Genomic DNA, 20,575 nt, shown 5'->3' on the forward strand with positions numbered 1-20,575 from the left:
AGCGCCACTGGTTGTATGGATTCATCGATATGGAGCCGGACCGGCTCACCCACCAGCTGTCCAATGCCCTCAAACAGGGATCCATGTTTGGCCAGGAGGACCTGGATGTCCTCTAAGTATACTGCGTATGCGAACGTGACAATACCCAGTGCCTCCGCCGCGGCACAGCAGAGCAGGGTGTTGTCGCTCACCGGTGTAACGTAGAATCGAGCCTGTATGTGTGAGTCCCCATACTGCACACCGGCCACGAATACACCGTCTAGAGGCAAAGGCCGGTCCCCGCCGAAGGTGAATATGCGTGCCCTCGGCGCAGCCAGCGCAGGCGGGGCCAGCATGGTCTTGTAATGCTGGCGGGCCATTACATTTACAGAGGCGCCAGTGTCCACTAGCATCGGCACAGAGTCTCCATTAACCAGCACGTTACACCTGGGTTGTCTTTTGGAGCGGGACTTGAGCACGCTCACACTGGACACGAAAAACACGTTCTCCTCATCCTCGTCCTCCTCCTCCTGAGGGGCTCCTTTGTCACCTTGGTCCACCTGGGCAACGTTGGAGGCCCTCTGGGGCCGGAAGAAGCCGGCTCGAACTGGTCCCCTCGGCACAATTTTGGGGGCGGCAGACTTACACATTCTGGCGAAATGGTCAGGGCCTCCGCATCTGCCACACTTGACTCCCGTTGCCGGGCACTCCGCGGGGTGCGGGAGATCATAGCCACACTTCGGGCAGGAGACATTCGACCCCTGCGCGCGCTGGCTCTGATTGTTCATGGGGCGCCTTAACCCGCGGCCTCTTCCGACCGCACAGATCTCTTCCTCCTTGGCTGGGCGAATACCCGCTTCCATCCTGGTTGCCCGCAGTTCAGAGACCTCGTGGCACCTCCCCAGTTCTAGGATGCGAGGGAGGGTGATGCCCGGCTCTCGCAGGATCTGGCGTCTCAGTTTCCCAGAGCTGCACCCCTGAATCAGTTGGTTCCTAATCATGACCTCGGGGTCATTCCAGGCACACGGTGCTGCCAGACGCCGTAGCCGCCCAAAGAATACATCCAGAGTCTCATCATCTTTTTGGCGAGCCGTTCCCATGAGAAAACGTTCATAGTCCGCATTGGCCATTGGCAGAAAATGATTATGGAGTGCCTCCTTTGCCGCAGCAAACGATCCGTCCACCGGCTGCAGGGACATAAATACCTCATGCACCGCCGGACCAGCAGAGTACAGGAGGGGGGCCAGCTTGCCGTCGTCCGTTGTTTCCATAGTGGCCCTGAAATACATCTCCAGCCTATCCATCCACATCTTCCACCTCTGTCCCAGGCCTGATGGAGCACCCGAGATATCAAACTCAGGCATTGGCTGTAGGGACCCCAGTGGTTTCGGCGGAGGGGCAGGTGGAAGCACAGGCGGTACCGGACCCACAACAGCAGGAGCAGCAGCAGCAGCAGCATCCTGGTTCATGGTGGAAAGCGCACAGGCACCCCACAAGATTGGCAAGAAAGGGGCCGCAACTCACCACCAGCCGTGATCTTCGTGAAGGTGTCACTCCAGCCAGCATGCAATGATGTGTCCAAAAATTGAGTAGAGGAAGAGACAGACTCCTAGTGCAACAGCAGGCTCCCCATGGAGTCTCCCTGCCTCTGCTCGACAATAATAGTGAAAATTGTCAAAATTTCCTCACGAAATTGACATGTGCTGTGTTCAGCGACCATCCGCCGCTGAAGTTTCCAAAAATTAAGCCCGGATGGCTCACCGACGCTTCGTTATGAAGCCGTGAGTCTCCGAGGCCTGTTCATCAAGATGGCCGCCGGCCGCGTGCGTCGCTTCCTTCTCTGCGGTCGGAGTTCGTCGCGCGCTCACATACGATCATCTGCGCTGCGGCGGAACTCCCCCGCGTGTCCCAGGAAGCGATCCCGGTCTCGTCGCCACTGTTGGCGGTCTCCGATGGGCCGCCTCCGTGAGCCCCCCACCCCCTGTGGTAATGAGACACAGAGACAGAGATGTTGTCGGTGTGGGCTCCCCGGTGAACTGACGTCACCAGGAGCCGCCCCGTTTATTTAAACTGGCACGCGACGGAGTTGACGTCACTCCGTCGCGTGCGTACCCTTAAAGGGGCAACGCCACACTTAAGGACTCTTAGGACACCCAACGTTGTGCGACCTAGTGGAGACTTAGTTTCATGTGGTGCATTTGGTTCTCAGCGTCAGAGAGTTTGGAAGTTACACGTTTTCTCTATTTGGATTTTAGGCGGATTTTACACAGCCATAAGAGAAGAGTTGAACAAGTTCTTGTGCATTGGGTACACGGGGAACGTCTAATGACAACTCCCACGCATATCCTACAGTTGAGTGTCCCGACTAAATTGTTATGACCTTGCTTCTAATTGTATGCGTCCGTTTACATGCATATTGATTTCCTCTCGGTGTTGCCCCGCATTGCCCGACCTGTCTGCCTCTAGCAGCGTCATGGCAGGTCCAGTCCAGGATGCTCCCCCTCAGCAACAGCCGCAACATGCAGCTGCACCGGCAGCTGCGGCAGTGGTAAGAGTTAATGTTGATGCCCGTTTTGAATGTCACAGTCTTAAACTGAAGCATGAATTAGAACAGACTGGCCTAATCGTCTGATATGCCATTTAAGTGGATGAGATGACGGCAATGCCACTTTTGTACTGGCTTGTCACAATCCCTGTTTTTGGTGGTGGTTAACAAATCATTCCCTGGCAATGTGTAAGCCATCTGATACTTAACCCAAGCTCTGTCGACTGTCACAAACAGGAACAACTACTTGTTTTGTTGATCCGAGAATGCACCTTTGATTATTCACATATGTCTTTCCCCCAATGGGCTCTAGCCTCTCACAAAAGTCCATTACCAATGCTTGGTAATTCATGCAGTGGAAACTCTTTTCGGGTCATTCGAGGTTATAGTTTCTCAGGCCTAATGTCAATCAACGTGAATAACATTCAATCACCCTCTGAAATGACCAAAATGGCGACACGTCCAGCACGATACAAAAACCTTAAATAAATACAACAGTCTGCCAGAATTGTACCTTCACCGACTGGAAACAGCAGAGCAGCGACCACAAAGACTCTGATGGCAAACAGCATCTTCGTAACCTGCAAAGTCAAAGCAACATGTAAGGAGACCAGAAAAGCCACTTAGGCAACATTGTTATCCCTCTGGACTACTTTGAAACCCCTGCCATTAACTCCGTTTGAATATTCCTATTTTAAAATGAGAATTGATTCAGGTGTTGCTATTTTGTGATTATGATTAATATTGGTCACTGTTTTGTGAACTACTACAATCATGAGTTTTTGAAACATATTTAATAAAAACACACAGAATGGCTTATATTTCTTCTATGCAACCTTCCGTACAGACCCCGCACCTGCCCCACTCCCCCCATGTGTTTCTTAACACTCTTAACCTCAACACATGTCTGGTACCGCGGTGCCTGGCCACTCAAGCTGCACTTCACTGATGGGCATCATGGAGGCATATTTGGGGTTGTGTTCTCCTGGGCAAAGCTGCTGCAGCCTTACAGTACGGGCTACAGTGCTCACTTATGGGATAGCATTTAGACAGACTTTCACATATTATTCCCTTATGGCTCAGCCATGTTAAAAAAGTTGTAATGTACTGGGCAGCTGTTTGGAGGAATTGTCAGTGGTTATGATTAATTCAACACTTTCAATTCCTCCGTTGCCCGGAGGAAGCCTTAAATTAAATCACAGTATGGACCTGCATAGTCAATTAGGACACTGCTGTGTACGACCACTTGAACTTCCCATTAAGGCCATATTAACATGTATTGTTTGGCATTGTCAATTTTCCTAGCACGTTTATCGTGGTAGAGCCCTATCTGCCACCTTCTTTGCACATTTATCATGACAGCATTTATAGTTTAGCTGCGTGTAATTAGGGGTCACTCTTCTAGTACTGTATATGGGAATATCGTCTGTCATATCTGAGGGTAATTTTATTAATTTGGGGTACATTTTTCTAGTGGTGTTTTTAAACGTATTGTATTAACTACACATGTGTTTTAGGACCTTTTTCATCCACTTAAAAAGTGTTGCTTCCTGTGATGGCACCAGATGAACATCTGTCATTTTACTTCCTATGATGTCATCAGGAATGAGAACCATGTTATGTAATTTCCTGTGATAAAGCTAGCCATGTCACTTCTTCTTACCTCATACATTTGGTCATGTGATGATAATTAGGGTACACTCTTCCACCCCTTACCACCATTTTATCACAGCAGAGTGAGCATAGCCCATATCACCAGAAGCCATCTCAGTGGGATGGGCACCTCCCTTCTCTCATGAACTAATCCCAACACATGAAGCTGTGACAATCGGGTGGGCAGATTCCATTTTTCACAGGAGCATGGCAAAATATTGAATGTTCACTGCCAGCCCAACTCTCCAGAAGCTTCCACAGCCGGACAGACAATTGTAATCTCACACAAAGCTATTCAACAGTGGGCATCTTCCACGCCTGTAGCACATTCGTCCATCTATGATTCTATGTGGCCAAAATGGGGCTTTATTTTCAAGCCCCTGGCGAGTAAATAAAAGTGCTAAAGATACACGTACATGCCTTTCACCTGTCCTAACACCTTAATGTATGCTTTAGTGGTTTTTGAAGGCAGAGGAGAGCATGGAACAGGACTCACGTTTCAGCCTCCCTTTTCCCCATACCTTAAAAAACCACTTGGCTTAATGCCAGCGTGGTATTTTCATGGTGGCGAATTCACTCAATTTTGGGCAAACATGAAGGGCATGCAGGCGATATACCTACATTAAAGCTTTTGTTTTCCACTTTGTTAAGTAAAAGATTACAAATGCAAGGGGAGGCCTGTTTGCAAACAACAGTAAACATAATGGGGCTCTCATTTTCATCAATTTGTATGATGGAGAGAGGGGGCAGAATGCAACTTGCTTTTCAGCCTCACCCTTCCTCTCCACCATAAACATGCTCCAGCATTTGCGCCTGGATGTGTTTCCATGCTGGTGCAAATTCTAGGAATCGCTGTGGAGCCCGTTGACTTTTAACACCAGCAAAAAGCTGTGTGACTCCATAGGGATCCATTGTGTACGCTGCCTGCTAGGCGTACATGGCAGGTAGCGTTTACTTAATTTGCATTATGGAGGGACTAGGGCCAAAGGGAGTGAGTAAACGCTTGTGCGCTGCCTTTTGCCCTGCCCTTTTGCACTCCGCCATGCAAATGATCAAAATTCGAATTATGCCGGTCACCCAAAGGAGCTCCAATGGGTGCCACTGTGCAATGTACACCATTTTTTAACGTTAGCTCAACGAGGGGTCATTTTAAATATCCTTGAGTCTTTAACCAAGGTGTAAAACCGAGGTGAAAAATAGGTTTGTCATTGTTTTAACCCTCCAGGTCATTTTGAAAATGTTTTAAAAACCGAGCGGGAGAGAGGACAGGAAATACGTATCCTCATCATGGTTCCTGCTCTGCCTGCAAAATCTCTTTGTTGTTTGCCTGCATGAAATTTCCATCCAACAAATGGATTCCTTTGGCATCTGTCTGCAGGCCGACTCTAAAGGAAACCATTGCAAATGCTGACTGCAAACCATTATTTGCAGGCAGCATTCACATTTTTACAAAAATTATTGAAGATTAGCACCCTGGGTGGGGAGCCCGCCAATCAGGTGGGTAAGGAGGCAGGCTTCAACCGCTGGTACAAGCCAGCGTTTGAAGCCGCCTGATGGCCGACTCTCCCCACCGCCACTTACCCCCATCCTCCATCCCACTCTCCGTACTTAACTTTTTTTGGAGGCAGTGCGTGCCACCAAGGCATGCGCTCCTTCTCTTTGCCTCACGCAGGCCACCATGGAAAGGGAAGAGGGTCTCCGTACAGATCCACGCCTTCACTTTCCATTGTAGCCTTTTTGGAAAAGTATTTTCCTTCCTACAGTGGGATGCCACGCACATCCACCTGTGGGAAGGAAAATCCTTTTTTTAGTACCCGCGATTACTGCTTTGGCAACACGGGGTGCTAATGGTCTTTATCCCCCGTTCCAGGCCCTGGAACAGGAAAGAATGCCAGAGTAAAGGCAATTTCACCTGTTTTTGTCCTTTAATTTTGCACTCCATTTATGTGAAAGTGCAACATTGCATATAGGAGACTGGACAGCACTTGCGTGCTAATGTTGGCAGTTCCCTGCATGCCATAGGCATTTTTAGTAAAATGGTCGTTGGGGGGTATTTTTGTAATCAGTGGAGCAGGAAATGGAGGTGTAAAAGAAATGAGTAATGCCTCAAACCTTGATTTCCCACTGTAGCCATTTTGAAAGCACATAGATGGACGAGGACCATGGAGCAGAGCTTACGTCACTGCCAGACTTTCCTCCTCAATCTTGAGTGAGCGCTTTGTTTAATAGCTGTTCGAGAATGCAGGAGTAAAACAAATAGATTCCTTTGGAATCCACATAATTTGACAACTGCTAAAGAGCAGGCGGCTTCTGTAGGAATCTGTCCATGAATGCCATTAAGTGTAATTTGAAGGCATCATTTAGTTTTTTACAAGACGGAGAGTGAAACTGAAGAGTCAAGGTTTAAATGTAAAATTGTATGCAGGGAATCCAAAAGCATGTACATGCTAACGTAAATCCCCTACATGCAATTCAGGTTTTTTTATAAAAAATAACCCTATAAAGCAAGGCAAAGCCATCTTTACAGTTTATATTTACTCTCCATTTTCCTTAAAAGTAAACATGACCTGCAAATTGCACTTGTAGGCAGAGTTTACTTATGTATTCCTCTAGAATCCACCTGCTTATTAGCAGGTGCTAATTCGAGTCTGATTCCAGAGGAATCCATTAATTTAACATCAGCATGATAATCTCATGCAGGTGTTAAAAAAAGTGCTCAGCGACGAAAGAGGAGGGAATAACGGCAGAAATGTTAGCTCAAATCTATGCCCCTCCCTCACCTTATGTCAGCATGAAAATGGGCTGAAGCGCAAAAAATGGAGGAGTAAAAGCAATAAGCTTTGCTTCCACGACTCCATGTTCCACTTCACCCAGTACAAAATGACCCCTTTCTCTTAAATGTTGCACTCCGCTTTAAAAAAGTGGAAAATTGCATGCAGGGAACCCAACAGCATGTCAGTGATGATGTTGGCAGGCCCCTGAAATGCAATTCACATTTTTTTTTAATGAGCACCAAATGATTCTGCCTCTCTGTTATACAGGAGTAGATCATTTACAAGGGTGACCAGATTTCCCAATGGGGGATAGACATACAAATAGGACTACACTTTTAGCTTACTAAACACAAAAGATGGACTAAAACACAAATAGAACTCCATTACAACTGTAGTCCTACTCCTATGTTGGTGGCCTATTCCAAAGTAAAGTACGGGGGTGTTTTGCAGGCACAGCAATCTCATTGGAGGAGAGAGGCCAGGGAGGAAGCAGGAGAAAATAGGGGGTAAAAAGTAAGCAGAGAGAGCGGCACTGGGCCAGATTTCGGGATTTGTTTATCGGTCCCTGGCAAAAACTGAGACGGTAGACACCCATCCCTCAAATCCTGTGAAGGGGTTATAAAACTGAAAAAGCTCTCGAGACGCCGGTACCAAGGCGAAAATATTGGGACAGTCCCAGCAAAACCAGGGTGCCTGGTCCCCCTATCAATTATTGTCCCACAGACATGCGCTTTGTTTGATGGAGGAAGGCAATATACTGTGCTACTGAGTCTTAAACCAATATTTAGGAGTGAGACCTAAGAAGTGTCTTGCTGGGATATTGAATTGCAAGTAGCTATGCAATCTTTATTAGTAGCCAAGGGAGATTGTCCAGCCAATTAGGCAGGTGGGAGCATGGGCAGAAACCATCATTAACTGTCCACATTCTATCTGCCACTCGTGTGCACGCACCTCCTAAAGCTGCCCGGCATTTTCTCCCTTCTTCAACCAGGCCCCTGTCTCCTTGGATCCTTCCTGGCCTCACTGGTCTTCTCTTCCTGCTCCAAATCCCAATTTTTCCCCAACCCGCAACCACCCCGACCCCCACACACTTAGGTTTTAACTTTTCGCCCTGGCGTGCTCAACTTGCTCCAAATTTATGTTCACAATAGAAGATGAAAAGGAACTAAGTCTCAGCCCCAGTACAACCCCCACCCTTGAAAAAAACAGCATATTATATCACACAGGAGGCAGAGCTTGGATGCTAATTACGATAATCCCTATGTAGCGCAGATGGGGTCAGTAATGTACCTGGCTAGGGCTAGCCTGCTGTTACCGGCTGTACCCGGTCCACATGGCAGGTTTTTACCTATATGTGTCCAAATGAAGCAGGTGCTGGGGATGTATTTCCCAGATCTCTCATCCATTAGATTAGGGTCTGGAATGCTGGATGACGACCCAGTGCACTCTCTCTGGACTCAACGTTTGCTCAGTTCTGCTCTTCACATTATCAGACCTAGTGAAGGACCGCTGCCTTATCTACAGCACTGCTGCTATGCAGCACTTGATCACAAGGACTCCAAGATCCTGCCAGCCTCATTCAGCAACTTCTCCAGATAACCTTCCTCAGTGTTACTCTTCATGTTCGCTTTGGCGGTTAGCTGTGGCAGAGCATAGTGCCCATGAGGTGCAAAAAGGGCCACATTTAATAAAACGAGAAGGTGCATGGGGCACTGCCAGTCTGTGCTCTGCATGCAGGGAGGTACAAAATGCCCTCGATTTTAAAACGCAAGACCAGACACCAAGCACAGCACAACAAGGTGCATTTGGATAATCTGCATTGTAAGGAGACCCACTTTGGGGGCTGGTCACTATCAGCTGCTAAGCAGTAATTGGTTGAGGCTGGATAACATGTGAGCCAGCTGATTGACAGCAAACCTTTCCCGGATATATCCCCTTTAAGAGGGACATGGCAGCAAATACAACAACACATGCCACACTGGGGCATAAAAAAAGGTTTTGCTACAATAAAATGTAGATTGTAAATATGTTGTCTGTCTCATTGCCTATTGTTAGTGTTCGCTATTAGTTGGCGCTAAAAAAAAAAACTATTGGATTAGACTACAGCTATGGAGAAATAGCATATGAGGAGGGGCACAAAGCTTGCAGCTGCGATTTGGTTATCGTCCCCACCGATTGACTGCCCATGGCCATGCTAATAACTATGTCCATTCCCACCCACTTCCTGCTGCTCTCCACCCAAAACACATCATCCTGGGATCTCTTTGAGCTAGCTTTATTAATCCTCACCATCAAACTTCTGGTGGGAAGTGCCTGCTGCCAGTGTTTTTCAAAGCATTCTAGAGTTAATGACTTAATTGGAGCTGTAAATTTGTCACGGTGTGGTACAAATTAGCCAGGTCTGTCTTCAGCCACTCAATGTATAAGCACTATGCGTGTCCTTCACTGAAGTTTTGGCTTGTCTATAAGTAGTAGGGATTTCCCAGGCATTGTCAGTATATGCTCAGGAACTCACAGCATTTTACAGCTGCTACCATTGATGGCCAGTTACTACCAGTGTGGCAGTGCCTGGCAAATGCCTTTCCCATGCCTACACAAAAGCCAACATACTTGGCATTGCCAATGCGTGTTCCAACATGCAGGCAGCACCAACACCTGTACAATTTTGTTCCCTTTTTAAATGTGGTAGACTATCTTTTTAGAAGCTGTAACCTATTGATGACGTGTTTCCCAGTTTCCACGTCATCAAAATGGGGGCATAAATGCTGAGGCGCGCAGGGCAACCGTTTCTTTTCTAAATCTCCCACAATGCTTCTTGAAATGCGCTTCTCCAGTTCTCTATAGGGCAATTAGGTAAGCGTTCTATGCAGGGGTGGCGCCAGCCTCAAAGGTGTGGGGGGCTGTATGGCAGTTTTGAAAACTTTTAGTTAGACAGGACATTAAACCCATTGTGCTGTTGATCCATTTCCTTTGCCCTGCTCCCCAAGCCCAGGAGGCTGAGTAGACATTACGCCTTCCATTGGCCCATTACATGCATCTTTCACCCCAACTCACCAGAGGCATAGCCACGATTGTGTAACAAGTGGGGCCTGGAGCCAATGTAGTAGGGCCCACACTAAGAAGAGCCCGCAGAAGGATGGGCACTTGTTCTGCCCCCAGCCAAATGCCCAGTACTGACAGAGCATAGTGAGAGAGGGCAAACCTTCCAAGAGGGGTTGTCTACTTGAGAAAAGTTTTTAAATAATCGGTTACAATAGTACTTTTTACAGTACACTTTCTGTGACAAATTAGGTAAAAAGCCACACAGTTTACAATCGGTTTTGTAGGGTAAGACAGGGGGCGCAGAGATGGACTGACGCACCTCCTCTCGTCTCCCCAGCAGGGCACAGATCGTGGGACCTGAGCCCCCCCCCGACACCCCAGGAGTGAGGAGCTGGGACCACCCCCGCCTGTATGAAGGTGCCGGGCGCCCCTAGCCCGAATCTGAGCCCCCGAGGTGGAACCGATCCGGAGTTCTGAGCCCTCGAGTCCCGAGGGATAGAAGCCCCTCCCCCCTGCGGCGCCGCGGCTCCGCGGAAATCTACGGTGAGCCCGGGCCCGAGTGAGGCCTGCAGAGGGCCCTGGCGACCCCGGCCGACGGCTCCCCCCCCCTGCCTGGTACAATCTGGTGGTGGCGATACGCTCCTGGGGGCAGACGCGGCTGATCCGGGTGCTAGAGAGGAAAGCACAGTGAAACGGGAGGCCAGGACGAGGCCTTCGCCAAAAGGAGCGGGGGAACACCCATTGGAGTAAGCGGATCCTGGTGAGCCCGTGCAGGGTGAATTGAGGGCCCGGGTGGCGGCGCCAGCAGGGCGCAGGAGGTGGGCCTCTCACGGGCCTGAACGCGCAACGCACGGACTCCCTCAGGCCGAGTGGCGCACTCGAGCCTAGGAGGTAAGGAGGTCTGGGCCTGGGCTGGGCAACCCCCGAGAGGGTTATCAAGGTTGGATGCAGGAGAGAGGCTGAGGGGAGCCCCCGGTATACACTTGGGCAACGGGGCGTCCACCGAACAGTGCGAGCCCCAGGCAATCTGAGGGGCATATGGAGCCCCGTTGAAAGAGATCACCCCCAGCAGGTCGCATAAAGGGATAAGCACGGGACCTTGAGTCTTCTCCTCCGAACGTCTAGCCCCTGGAGTGTCAAACTTTATCACTGATTCGACGGAAGTGAAGTTGAGCTGTTCAAGGAGTGTGAGGCGTGGCGGGAACCCTGCAGAGGAGGAAACCTCACCTACAGGAGGAAACTGGTCAGAGACTCGGACCCCCCAGAGCTGAGTCGCTGCTCCTTGCCCCAAGGCAGACGCTGGCCCCCACCTCCGGTGACGCTGTCAGCGATTGAGATAAGTAAGCCGTCTGGGATACAAACATTTGAGGGAAGCCCCCGTAGAGCAGGTATGCTTGGGGAGGGGCCTATGAACTGGAGAGAATCCTTGCAGAAGTTTCGTCGCACGCCTCCCGAGCCCCTGACGCCCCCTGAAATGGCGGCCCATACGCAACAGGAATCGGCGGATGCAAGCACAGTCACCAGGGGTATGGCGGCCCTTCTGGAAGAAATTAGAGGCTTCAGGGCGGACATTACCCTACGACTGGACACCTTAGACAAAAAGGTGGACAATATAGATGACAGGGTCCAGGCATTGGAGAACAATACAGCCTCGAGCGACGTTTTCGAGACACAATTTGACATGCGCCTGTCGGAGCTAGAGAGAAGAGAAGAGAAATGTTCCTTAAAAATGGACGATTTGGAGAATAGGGAACGCCGCTGTAATTTACGTTTCCTAGGCTTCCCGGAACATGATGGTGAAACGCAAGCAGACATCATCAAGGCCGTCAATGCGGTAATAGGAGTGCTATTTGAGGGTGCCAACACCAACGAACCCACCATTGACAGAGCCAATAGAGCAGGGGCATCCTCCAGAGGCCCCAGATCTGTTTTAGTCCGCTTTCACTACTACTCTGAAAAAAATAGGATCCTCGAACTGGCTCGCAAGAAGGGCCCGGTGGAGTGGGAAGGAGCCCAGATCTCGGTATACCAAGACTTGTCGGCCTTCACCCTTGCAAGACGTCGCCTCTGCTCTCCGCTGACAAAGATGCTCCAATCCAAGGGAGTCCGATACAGGTGGGGGTATCCATTTTCACTCTCTTTTGAGTTTGAGGGCTACAAGTACGCCCTGATCACTGAGGACGATATCCAGAGAGTGTCGGGCGAGCTATTAGACAATCCAAGCATGGAGATGGGGGACCAGGATCATGAGCGATCCCCGACAGGCCCAAAAGGGAATAAAGCTCCGAAGGAAAGGCGCAGAGTTCGTGGCCAAAGGAAATTCAGGAGAGTGGCTCCAGCATCGCCGGCCCCCTCGAATAGCTAAAGCGAGCTTCTGGTGCCCGACGAAGAAATTGACATTTGACTTTGTGAATGGAGGGTGATGTAACAGTCTGTGATTCGCATTGAACCCGAGGTTGGGGGGGGCTCGAGTTGTGATTTATGAAGAGTTAATGAGCCCGGAGGGGGGAGACAATGGTTGCCTGGTTTGGGTTTTTGGATGATGCCACGAATCAACCAGGCGATCAGGGGGGAGGGGGGAAGGGGGTGGGATGAGGGGGAGTTAGGTTGTTGGGGTTACAGTTATAGCGCGCCAAGTTTTTGGGTTTTTCTCGCACCCCGGGGGCTGTCTCGAGCCATCTGTGGGTTGCAAAAGCATTGTGGGAGCAACAACGCTTGCTGTTCTGAAAGTGGAGCTATGAGCCTCGACCTGTGCTCTAATGGATGATGCACTCCAATCCTTGACAGTGGGGTCATTGAATGTCCGTGGGCTTAACTCGCCTACAAAGAGGTCGCTACTCATGAGGGAATTTGCGAGGCTGCGGCTACATTTCCTCTTTGTGCAGGAGACCCATTGGGTTCGGGGGAAAGAGCCTAAGCTTAAGGCCAAAACCATAGAGCAGGTGTTCACGGCCTCTATACAACCAAAGAAGCGGGGTGTAGCTCTGTTGGTGTCCCCCGGGGCCCATTTTGGGTTTAAAGCTTCAAAGGCAGACCCGGAGGGTCGGTATCTCATGGTAAAAGGGGATGTGCGGGGCCGTTTGTTCACATTGGTTTGCATATAGGCCCCGAATGAGGCGCAGGACACCTTCTGGGAGGGTATGAAAGGGACAATAATGGCATTCTCTGAGGGCACCCTTCTGGTGGGGGGGAGATTTCAATATGGTGCTTTGTCCCGAGCGGGATAGGAAGTCTGTAAATCCTTGCCCCAACATCCGTCTCCATAGGAAGCTGGTGTTGGCCTTTCAGGAAGTGAATGGGGTGCTGGGTTTGTGTGACACGTGTATACCTGAGAAGGGTCGGAACCCCGATTATACATTCTATTCAAAGCCACATGCTGTTTTCTCGCGCATAGACTACATCCTGGTGGACTCCTCACTGCAGGGAGAGGTCTCGAGCTCAGGAGTAGAGACCGTCCCCTGGACGGACCACGATATGGTAAAGATTAGGATCTGCCTTCCCCCAGCCCCGGCAGCTGGATCCCGGTGGAGGTGTAACGACCTCCTCTTGCAAGACAGGGAGATACGTCAATCCCTCCTGGCAGCCATAGAAGACTACTTTACCCTTAATGACAACGGGGAGGTTGGTACCATGGGAGTATGGGAGGCATTTAAGGCAACTATTAGAGGCACCCTCATTGGTATTGGGTCTGGGAGAAAAAAGGAGAGGGACCGTGAAGGGAAATTGTTGAAGGACAAGATAGGGGCTATTCAACCAGGGGGGGAGTTGAAAACACAGATGTTTCCTGGGCAGTGGGAGGAACTGCAGGGGCTGCGAGCTAAGTTGGCTGATCTACAAGTGGGACAAACGGAAAGGAAGCTCTCATTTTTGAAACAAAAGTATATGGAAAAGGGGGAAAAGGCGGATAAGATATTGGCCTGGAGACTTCGCGAACTTAGGAATAGCAGGAGGGTGAATTCAATCCACACCCCGGAAGGGGACTCGACCGCGAGGGACACCAAGATAGCAGAACAATTTAGGCTATATTATGAAAAATTGTATTGCTCAGAATATTCGGGGGACGGGAAAGACGTTGACAGATTCTTGGACTCCCTCCCCGTCCCAGGCCTTCTCCCCGATAAAGCCGAGGCGCTAGAATACCCCATTTCCCCAGAAGAAGTAATAGATACTATATCCTCTTTAAAGATCAGCACTGCCCCGGGAGACGATGGCTTTACAGTTAAGTTTTATAAGACCTATAGGTCTACGCTTGCCCCATTCATGGCTAAGATGTTCGATGCTGCGCTGGACCAAGGCACTCTCCCACCCACGATGATGTCAGCTTTAATTGTAGTCCTGCCTAAAGAGGGCAAGGATCCCACATATTGCCAATCCTATCGCCCCATATCCCTCCTTAACACCGACGTTAAAATATTGGCCAAACTCCTAGCGAATAGACTGGCAAAGCTCCTCCCTACCCTAGTACATGGGGATCAGGTGGGCTTCATTCCGGGGCGCCAGGGGTCAGATAATATAAGAAAAACACTCGACCTTATGCACGAGATATCTAGACAGGGAGTGGAAGGGTACCTCCTCTCACTAGACTCAGAAAAGGCCTTTGACCGCGTCGAGTGGCCTTATATGGGCAGGGTTCTCCGAAAGATGGGCCTGGGAGACAATTTCTGTGGGTGGGTCGCGGCACTATATAATGCTCCCTCTGTGAGAGTGTTGATTAACGGAGGCACCTCAGAACCCTTTTCTCTTTCTAGGGGCACCCGGCAAGGATGCCCCCTGTCGCCCCTATTGTATGCTCTGGCAATGGAACCCCTAGCCATAGCGGTTAGGAACGACCCGGAAATCACGGGAATACGGTGCGGAGAGTGTGACTTTAAACTCTCCCTATTTGCAGACGACATAATGAGTTACCTAACCAATATTCAAGAATCCCTACCCCGGCTGTTCGATCTCATGCACCATTTTGGTTCCATCTCTGGGTTGAGGATAAACACATCTAAATCAAGTATCATGCCCATGGGCCCGAGGGATCGAGACATTGGGAGCAATACCGATATTCTGGGGGTCAGAATTGAACGAGAATCCACTAGGTACCTGGGCACTACCATCCCCAGAGATCTATCACAACTATACCAGTGCAACTTCCCGGGGATCCTCGCTCAGGTCAGTAGTGACCTCAAAAGATGGGCACCCCTCACGCTTTCTTGGCTGGGGCGCATGGTCACGGTGAAGATGAATGTCTTGCCACGCCTCCTCTACCTTTTCGCAGCTCTACCCGCTGTGATACCCGAGACCTTTTTCGAGGTGCTTCAGTCCCGTATCCTCCATTTTATTTGGAGGGGTAGGAGGCCGAGGGTTAAGACCTCCACTCTGACCCTCCCAAAGTTTCATGGTGGTTTTGGACTCCCCGACTTCCGGCTCTATTATAAAGCAGCTCAGCTCAGGGTGATGTTGGAGCATATGCGGGACGACATGGGAACATACTGGACATATGTTGAGGACATTCACGCCCACCCGAAAAAAGTTAGGGATTATTTTTGGGTCTCTCCTAAGGTTCTCCCTTCTCAGCTCAGAACGCATCCTACCCTGGCAGCCCTGTGGGCGCTATGGAAACCCAGTAAAGCTAATAAACAATTGTCCACTTGGCCTTCCCCGCTGTCCTCGCTCTGGGGCCCCCCCATCGACCTGGGCACAAGGGGTTTCCGAGACACTCAAGCCTGGTCAGATATGGGCTTGGAAAGAGTCTCCCAGCTCTCACGTGAAGAGGGCTTCATAGAGTATGATAGCCTGATCGAGGCTCTGGTAGATAGACCCCCCACGGTCTTCGAATACCTACGGTTGAAGGGGATATTGTCCCAGCCTCGGTGGTCCGAACAGCTTAGTCGCCCCCTCACTCCATTTGAATCCATACTGGCTAAAAGTACATCACGTAAGGGTTCGTTGTCCAAGTTTTATGGTGTATTGATAACGTCAGACCTAGAGGGCAGACAACCCTTCAAACACATATGGGAAGAGAGGTTGGGGATGCCATTGGATGATCATACCTGGAGGGCTGTTTTTAAATGTATCTTTACGGGTTCCCTGTATACGGCTGCCATGGAACATAGCTTTAAAATCCTCCACTCTTGGCATCGCCCCCCGGCCTTGTTGTCCAAGATGTTTCGGGATGTGTCCCCCTTCTGCCCTAGGGGCTGCCACCAACGGGGAACCTGGTTTCACATGTGGTGGGGTTGTCCGGTTATACAGGTTTACTGGTCGGAACTACTCAGCTGGATCAAGGATATTGAGGGGTTCGGCCCGTCCCTACACCCGTTAGAAATCATACTGGGCACCCCCTTGCCGGAGACGGAAGCAAATGTGTATCCCAAGGTCGTTGGTGCCATGCTGCGAGCAGGGAGGTTGGCGCTCGCTCAAAAATGGAAGAGCGTCTTGGCCCCCTCCAAGGAGGAATGGCTCTGCAAACTCAGGGTGATATTTTCGTTTGAAAAACTTACTGCAATAGCAAATGATACCATGACTGATTTTGTACAAGAATGGGCTGCAGTTCTTTTGCATGATGACTGTGTTTCCATGCGCTTGTAGAAGGGATATTGAGCTGGATTGAACATGGTACACTTCCTCATACCCCTCATAGACCCGGTCTAGCCTTTGCTCAATTGTTTCTCAGTTGCACCCCACTGTCTCAAGTGATACTCTTAATAATCAAGTGGTTAGCAAGTGTTCTCCCCTATATTTCAATAAGTTCGCAACACCTCTAAACTTGGCATGTTAACCGTTTGGGGGGGTGGGGTGGGAGGGGGGAAATGGGAAAGGGAGTTAAGGTAAAGTAAAAGAAAATGCTACTGACAATGTGATTCATATTGCTGTTTTTGCCGGTTGGGTCGGCCATCCTGCCCAACCTTATTTGTTTATTGTCAATAAAACAAATTTGAAAAAAAAAGTCCATTAGATGCCAAGTCATCAACAATGCACAGGAGCATTTACAAACGCATTTTCATAATGCCTTTGCCCACTATATGCCAGTATAAAAACCATTTTCATAGTGATTGTGCCCACACATGTCCATTCTGGTGCACCTATATATGCTGCTATTCTCACATAGGAAAATACTCACGTTTGCTTTGTCCATAATGCCTGTAATGATCGTATAACAAAACATGTTTATGCTGGCTCTGCCAATACATGCCAGTATCCCCAAATAAGAACATACTCCTTCCTGTTGGCTGTGCCTTAATGCCAGTAAAAAAAAAAGTAATGCCACAGTAAGAAAACATATCCTTGCTTAGTACACAAATCCCCCACTCCCCATATAAGAGCTCTCATCATGTGGTATTTGCTCCCTAATGGCAGTAAATAATGTTATGCCACAGTAAAAAAACATTGCCTTGCAGGCTGCATGAATGCCCCCGATACAATGTAAGAACACTTGCGTTGCCTTTGGCCTTAACACCAGTAATAAATTGCAATGCCACAGTAAGAAAACATGCTCTTGCTGGCTAACCGGTAGGATAGCTCAGCGGGCTGAGCACTCGCTATTGCAATCTGAGTGAGATTGGCAGGTTCAAATCCCTGCAAGGCCAACTCAGCCTTTCATCCTTCAAAGCTTGATAAATGAGTGCAAACGTTGGTTGGGTGATACATTTTATGTAAATATGTTATCTAAACTGCGATTTGGCAAAAGCACTCTATAAACAACATTATCATTACACAAATTCCCCTTTATAAGAACACTTATTTTGCACTCATCATGTTATATTCCCACCACATAGGAATATTTATGTTACCTTTGACCTTAACACCAGTAAACAAAAAAGCCAAGTTAAAATAGGGAAACATGGAGGAGAACTTCCCAAAAGAGGAAATGAGCCGCGATAACATCACCAATGGTATACATTACATATTTTAATGTAAACAAATAATGCATTTTGTACATACTTTATTAAATAATAATTTCTATTTTTCTAACAGTACATAGTTTTCATGAAGAAACCAAGTCCCAGTTTAATGATACATAAATCCCAGTTATGATTTTAAGGAACTTTTACAGTATGTAAACATCATGTCATTAAAGAAGTTCCCTAGCCCTTGTCCCCAGCAATCATCCCCATCAAATTCTGAACTTTTAATCAATGACGTTTTGATGAAGCCTCACTCCCTTCCTCCCCTCATAATTATTGTAAACATTTTTTTTTAATTCTCCCAATTATGTTTTCCATTCTGATACTCCATCTCTTTCTTGAAGAAATGTATATTTTATACTATAAATGTTTTGTATATTTTTATGTAATATTTCCTTTTATTTTTAAAACTCCCATTTTAGTCTGCAGGGGTGATGTCTGGACATATCCGGTTTCCCATGACACACTTTTAATTTGTTTGCAGACACCGTGCCTGTTCTACGGACACCAAGCACATGCGCTCTCCGATTCCTGTCTGATGGGTGTACGCAGACGGCCGTCATGCCTGCAGATGGCCTCAGACGTCATCATGTGGCCGCACCTGTGCAGAATGATGGTGTGTCCGCGAACGGTGCTCATGACCACAGACAGTTTAAACATGCTTTTCTAGAGTGTTTCAATTAGAAACTTTACTCTTCCACAGCTCTGAGACCCATTCTTGGTTGATCTGGCAACATTTTACAAATTTGCAAGGTCTATTTTTGACTCTTCCTCAGAAGGGACCCACCCATTACTTTTCCTCATTCTAAATCTGGCTTTCCAGAAGAGAGCACCTGCTTCACTGCTGCGCAGATTTGTTTTGCAGAAGTTGTTTTTGGAGACCATGGCATTTCTTATGGCCATTGCTTCTTCACAGCAACCTGCACCACCACCACCATCATCATCTGGAGGGCCTGGAGAGGGAAACAAGTGCAGTGATACAAAAGAGAACGATCAAGATGAAGAAAAGGTTGGAGTGGAGGAAGTCCCCTGTCACCAGTACTCGGAGTGAGTCATGGGTGTAGCAATTTTTCATGACCATTGGAAATGTTCCAAAGGCTCGTGCAAGCAAGGGTCGATGCACTGAGTGCAAAGTTGTACTCAGTAGTGGGAAACTTGATTGTATTCCTACAGGACTACTTCCATAAGGCGCCACACCAACTCGACCCACCCAACTGCTCTGAGAAAGGCAATACCTTTCTCAGGTTAGAGTAGGTTGACTTCCTCCACCCCATCATATTCATCTGCTCCTGTTACCACAAAGGGTACTCCTATGGGGCAGAGGATCCCAGCAGCTTCACAGGCCATACAGAACGCTGTTGACCCTTAACTTCTGAGGTTCACAGTACTAGTGCTTTTCGGAGTTAAGGTCAAGGAGCGTGAGAAACACTGCCATCTACCTGAATAAGGCATGTCAAACATATTCCTATCTCCGCCAGCCCCTTCGTCCCTGTGGGGTATGCCCCTTCCCTCCCTACCCTCCCCTAACTTGCCACTCCTGAAAAAAAGCCAACACATTTACAAATCCAAAAAATCACAAATAAAATGGTTCATTTACTAGACATAATTCACAGTTTAAAAAACGGAAGAAAAAAAGTCACAGGCCCTGTGCAGCCTGCATAGTCAACGGACAGCGCGGTAGTCTGAGGACTTCTACAAAATTCCAGGGTGGGATAGTTGGAATAATTTTAATTGTTTTGCATTCAAAAAGGTAGGCTCTTAAAAGAATATTTTTTGTTTTTTGTCTTGTATGCATTTTTTTTAATGTTTGGTTTTACAAACTGAACTAAGAAAACATTTAACTGAATTCAATTATTTCGTTTTACTTTCATGAAATCTGATTACCCACATCAGTTAGATGGACTCCATCTCTCTCAAAAATGTTGGCCCTATCAAATGTAATGTTCTCATTACAAAACAATGTCATGCCAACATCTCACACAAAAGCTGACTCTGCTTTATTGATGTTGCACCTTGCTTTTTCCATTTGTGGACGCAATGAACTTGAGTGCAACCACAATTGTCTCTGGGCAATGTGTGAAAAAATAATTTACCAATGATGGAACATTTCCTTCAACTTTCCCAATGTCTCCTTCATTGCACACTGCATACTTTCCCTCCAAAATTAACAGTAATAATGTGCAGATGTTTCAATTCAAGCATATTTGCACAAAATGGGAGCAAGTCCAACCACTTTATGCTTTGCATTCCATACCAGAACACTTCCAATTCAGGGAATGCAATATGTTTGGCTATACCAAAATGCTCAGCACACACCTTCAACCAATGGATCCAATAGTTCCATCAAAATCCAAACACTCTGCCTGCTGAAAGACATTGCCATGGCCATTTTGAATGCTCTCACAAATCCTAATAACAACACTCCTGCTACCATCTCTCATACGCCACACCCAGGAAACCTGATTGGCTAATCCTCCGAGGTCCGCAGACACCACGACAGTCCATGTTCTTCACAGTCGCCTTTCCATGCCAGACAATCTTAAAAGACCTGGATGTGGCACATGCTGACCATGGACTACAGTGGTGTCCACGAACATCGCAACCACTGAAAGGGGTGGGGGGAAATTAAACACAATTTACCTTATTTAATCTTCAGTGGTGGCTCTGACAAGTACCATTTTTAGGGAGGT

At 48.3% G+C, this 20,575-nt stretch overlaps 1 protein-coding gene across 2 annotated transcripts in view; it reads right to left on the bottom strand.

The window, feature by feature from the left end:
* Nucleotides 1-20,575, bottom strand: part of LOC138521297 (lectin-like) — a 294,192-nt gene that overhangs the window by 205,259 nt on the left and 68,358 nt on the right. Inside the window, exons 1-2 of one of the 2 annotated variants that reach the window (XM_069634030.1) lie at nucleotides 18,719-18,799; nucleotides 3,039-3,105 (exon numbers count right to left, since the gene is read on the bottom strand). In XM_069634030.1, coding sequence (XP_069490131.1) covers nucleotides 3,039-3,105; nucleotides 18,719-18,775 — 124 coding nt within the window. In that variant the 5' untranslated portion in view covers nucleotides 18,776-18,799. Of the gene's footprint in view, nucleotides 1-3,038; nucleotides 3,106-18,718; nucleotides 18,800-20,575 lie in introns of those variants that run through there. The other variant, XM_069634031.1, reaches the window with a different exon arrangement.

This window comes from Ambystoma mexicanum, chromosome 13, assembly GCF_040938575.1.
Source record: "Ambystoma mexicanum isolate Mex_15411 chromosome 13, UKY_AmexF1_1, whole genome shotgun sequence".
Taxonomy (NCBI): domain Eukaryota; kingdom Metazoa; phylum Chordata; class Amphibia; order Caudata; family Ambystomatidae; genus Ambystoma; species Ambystoma mexicanum.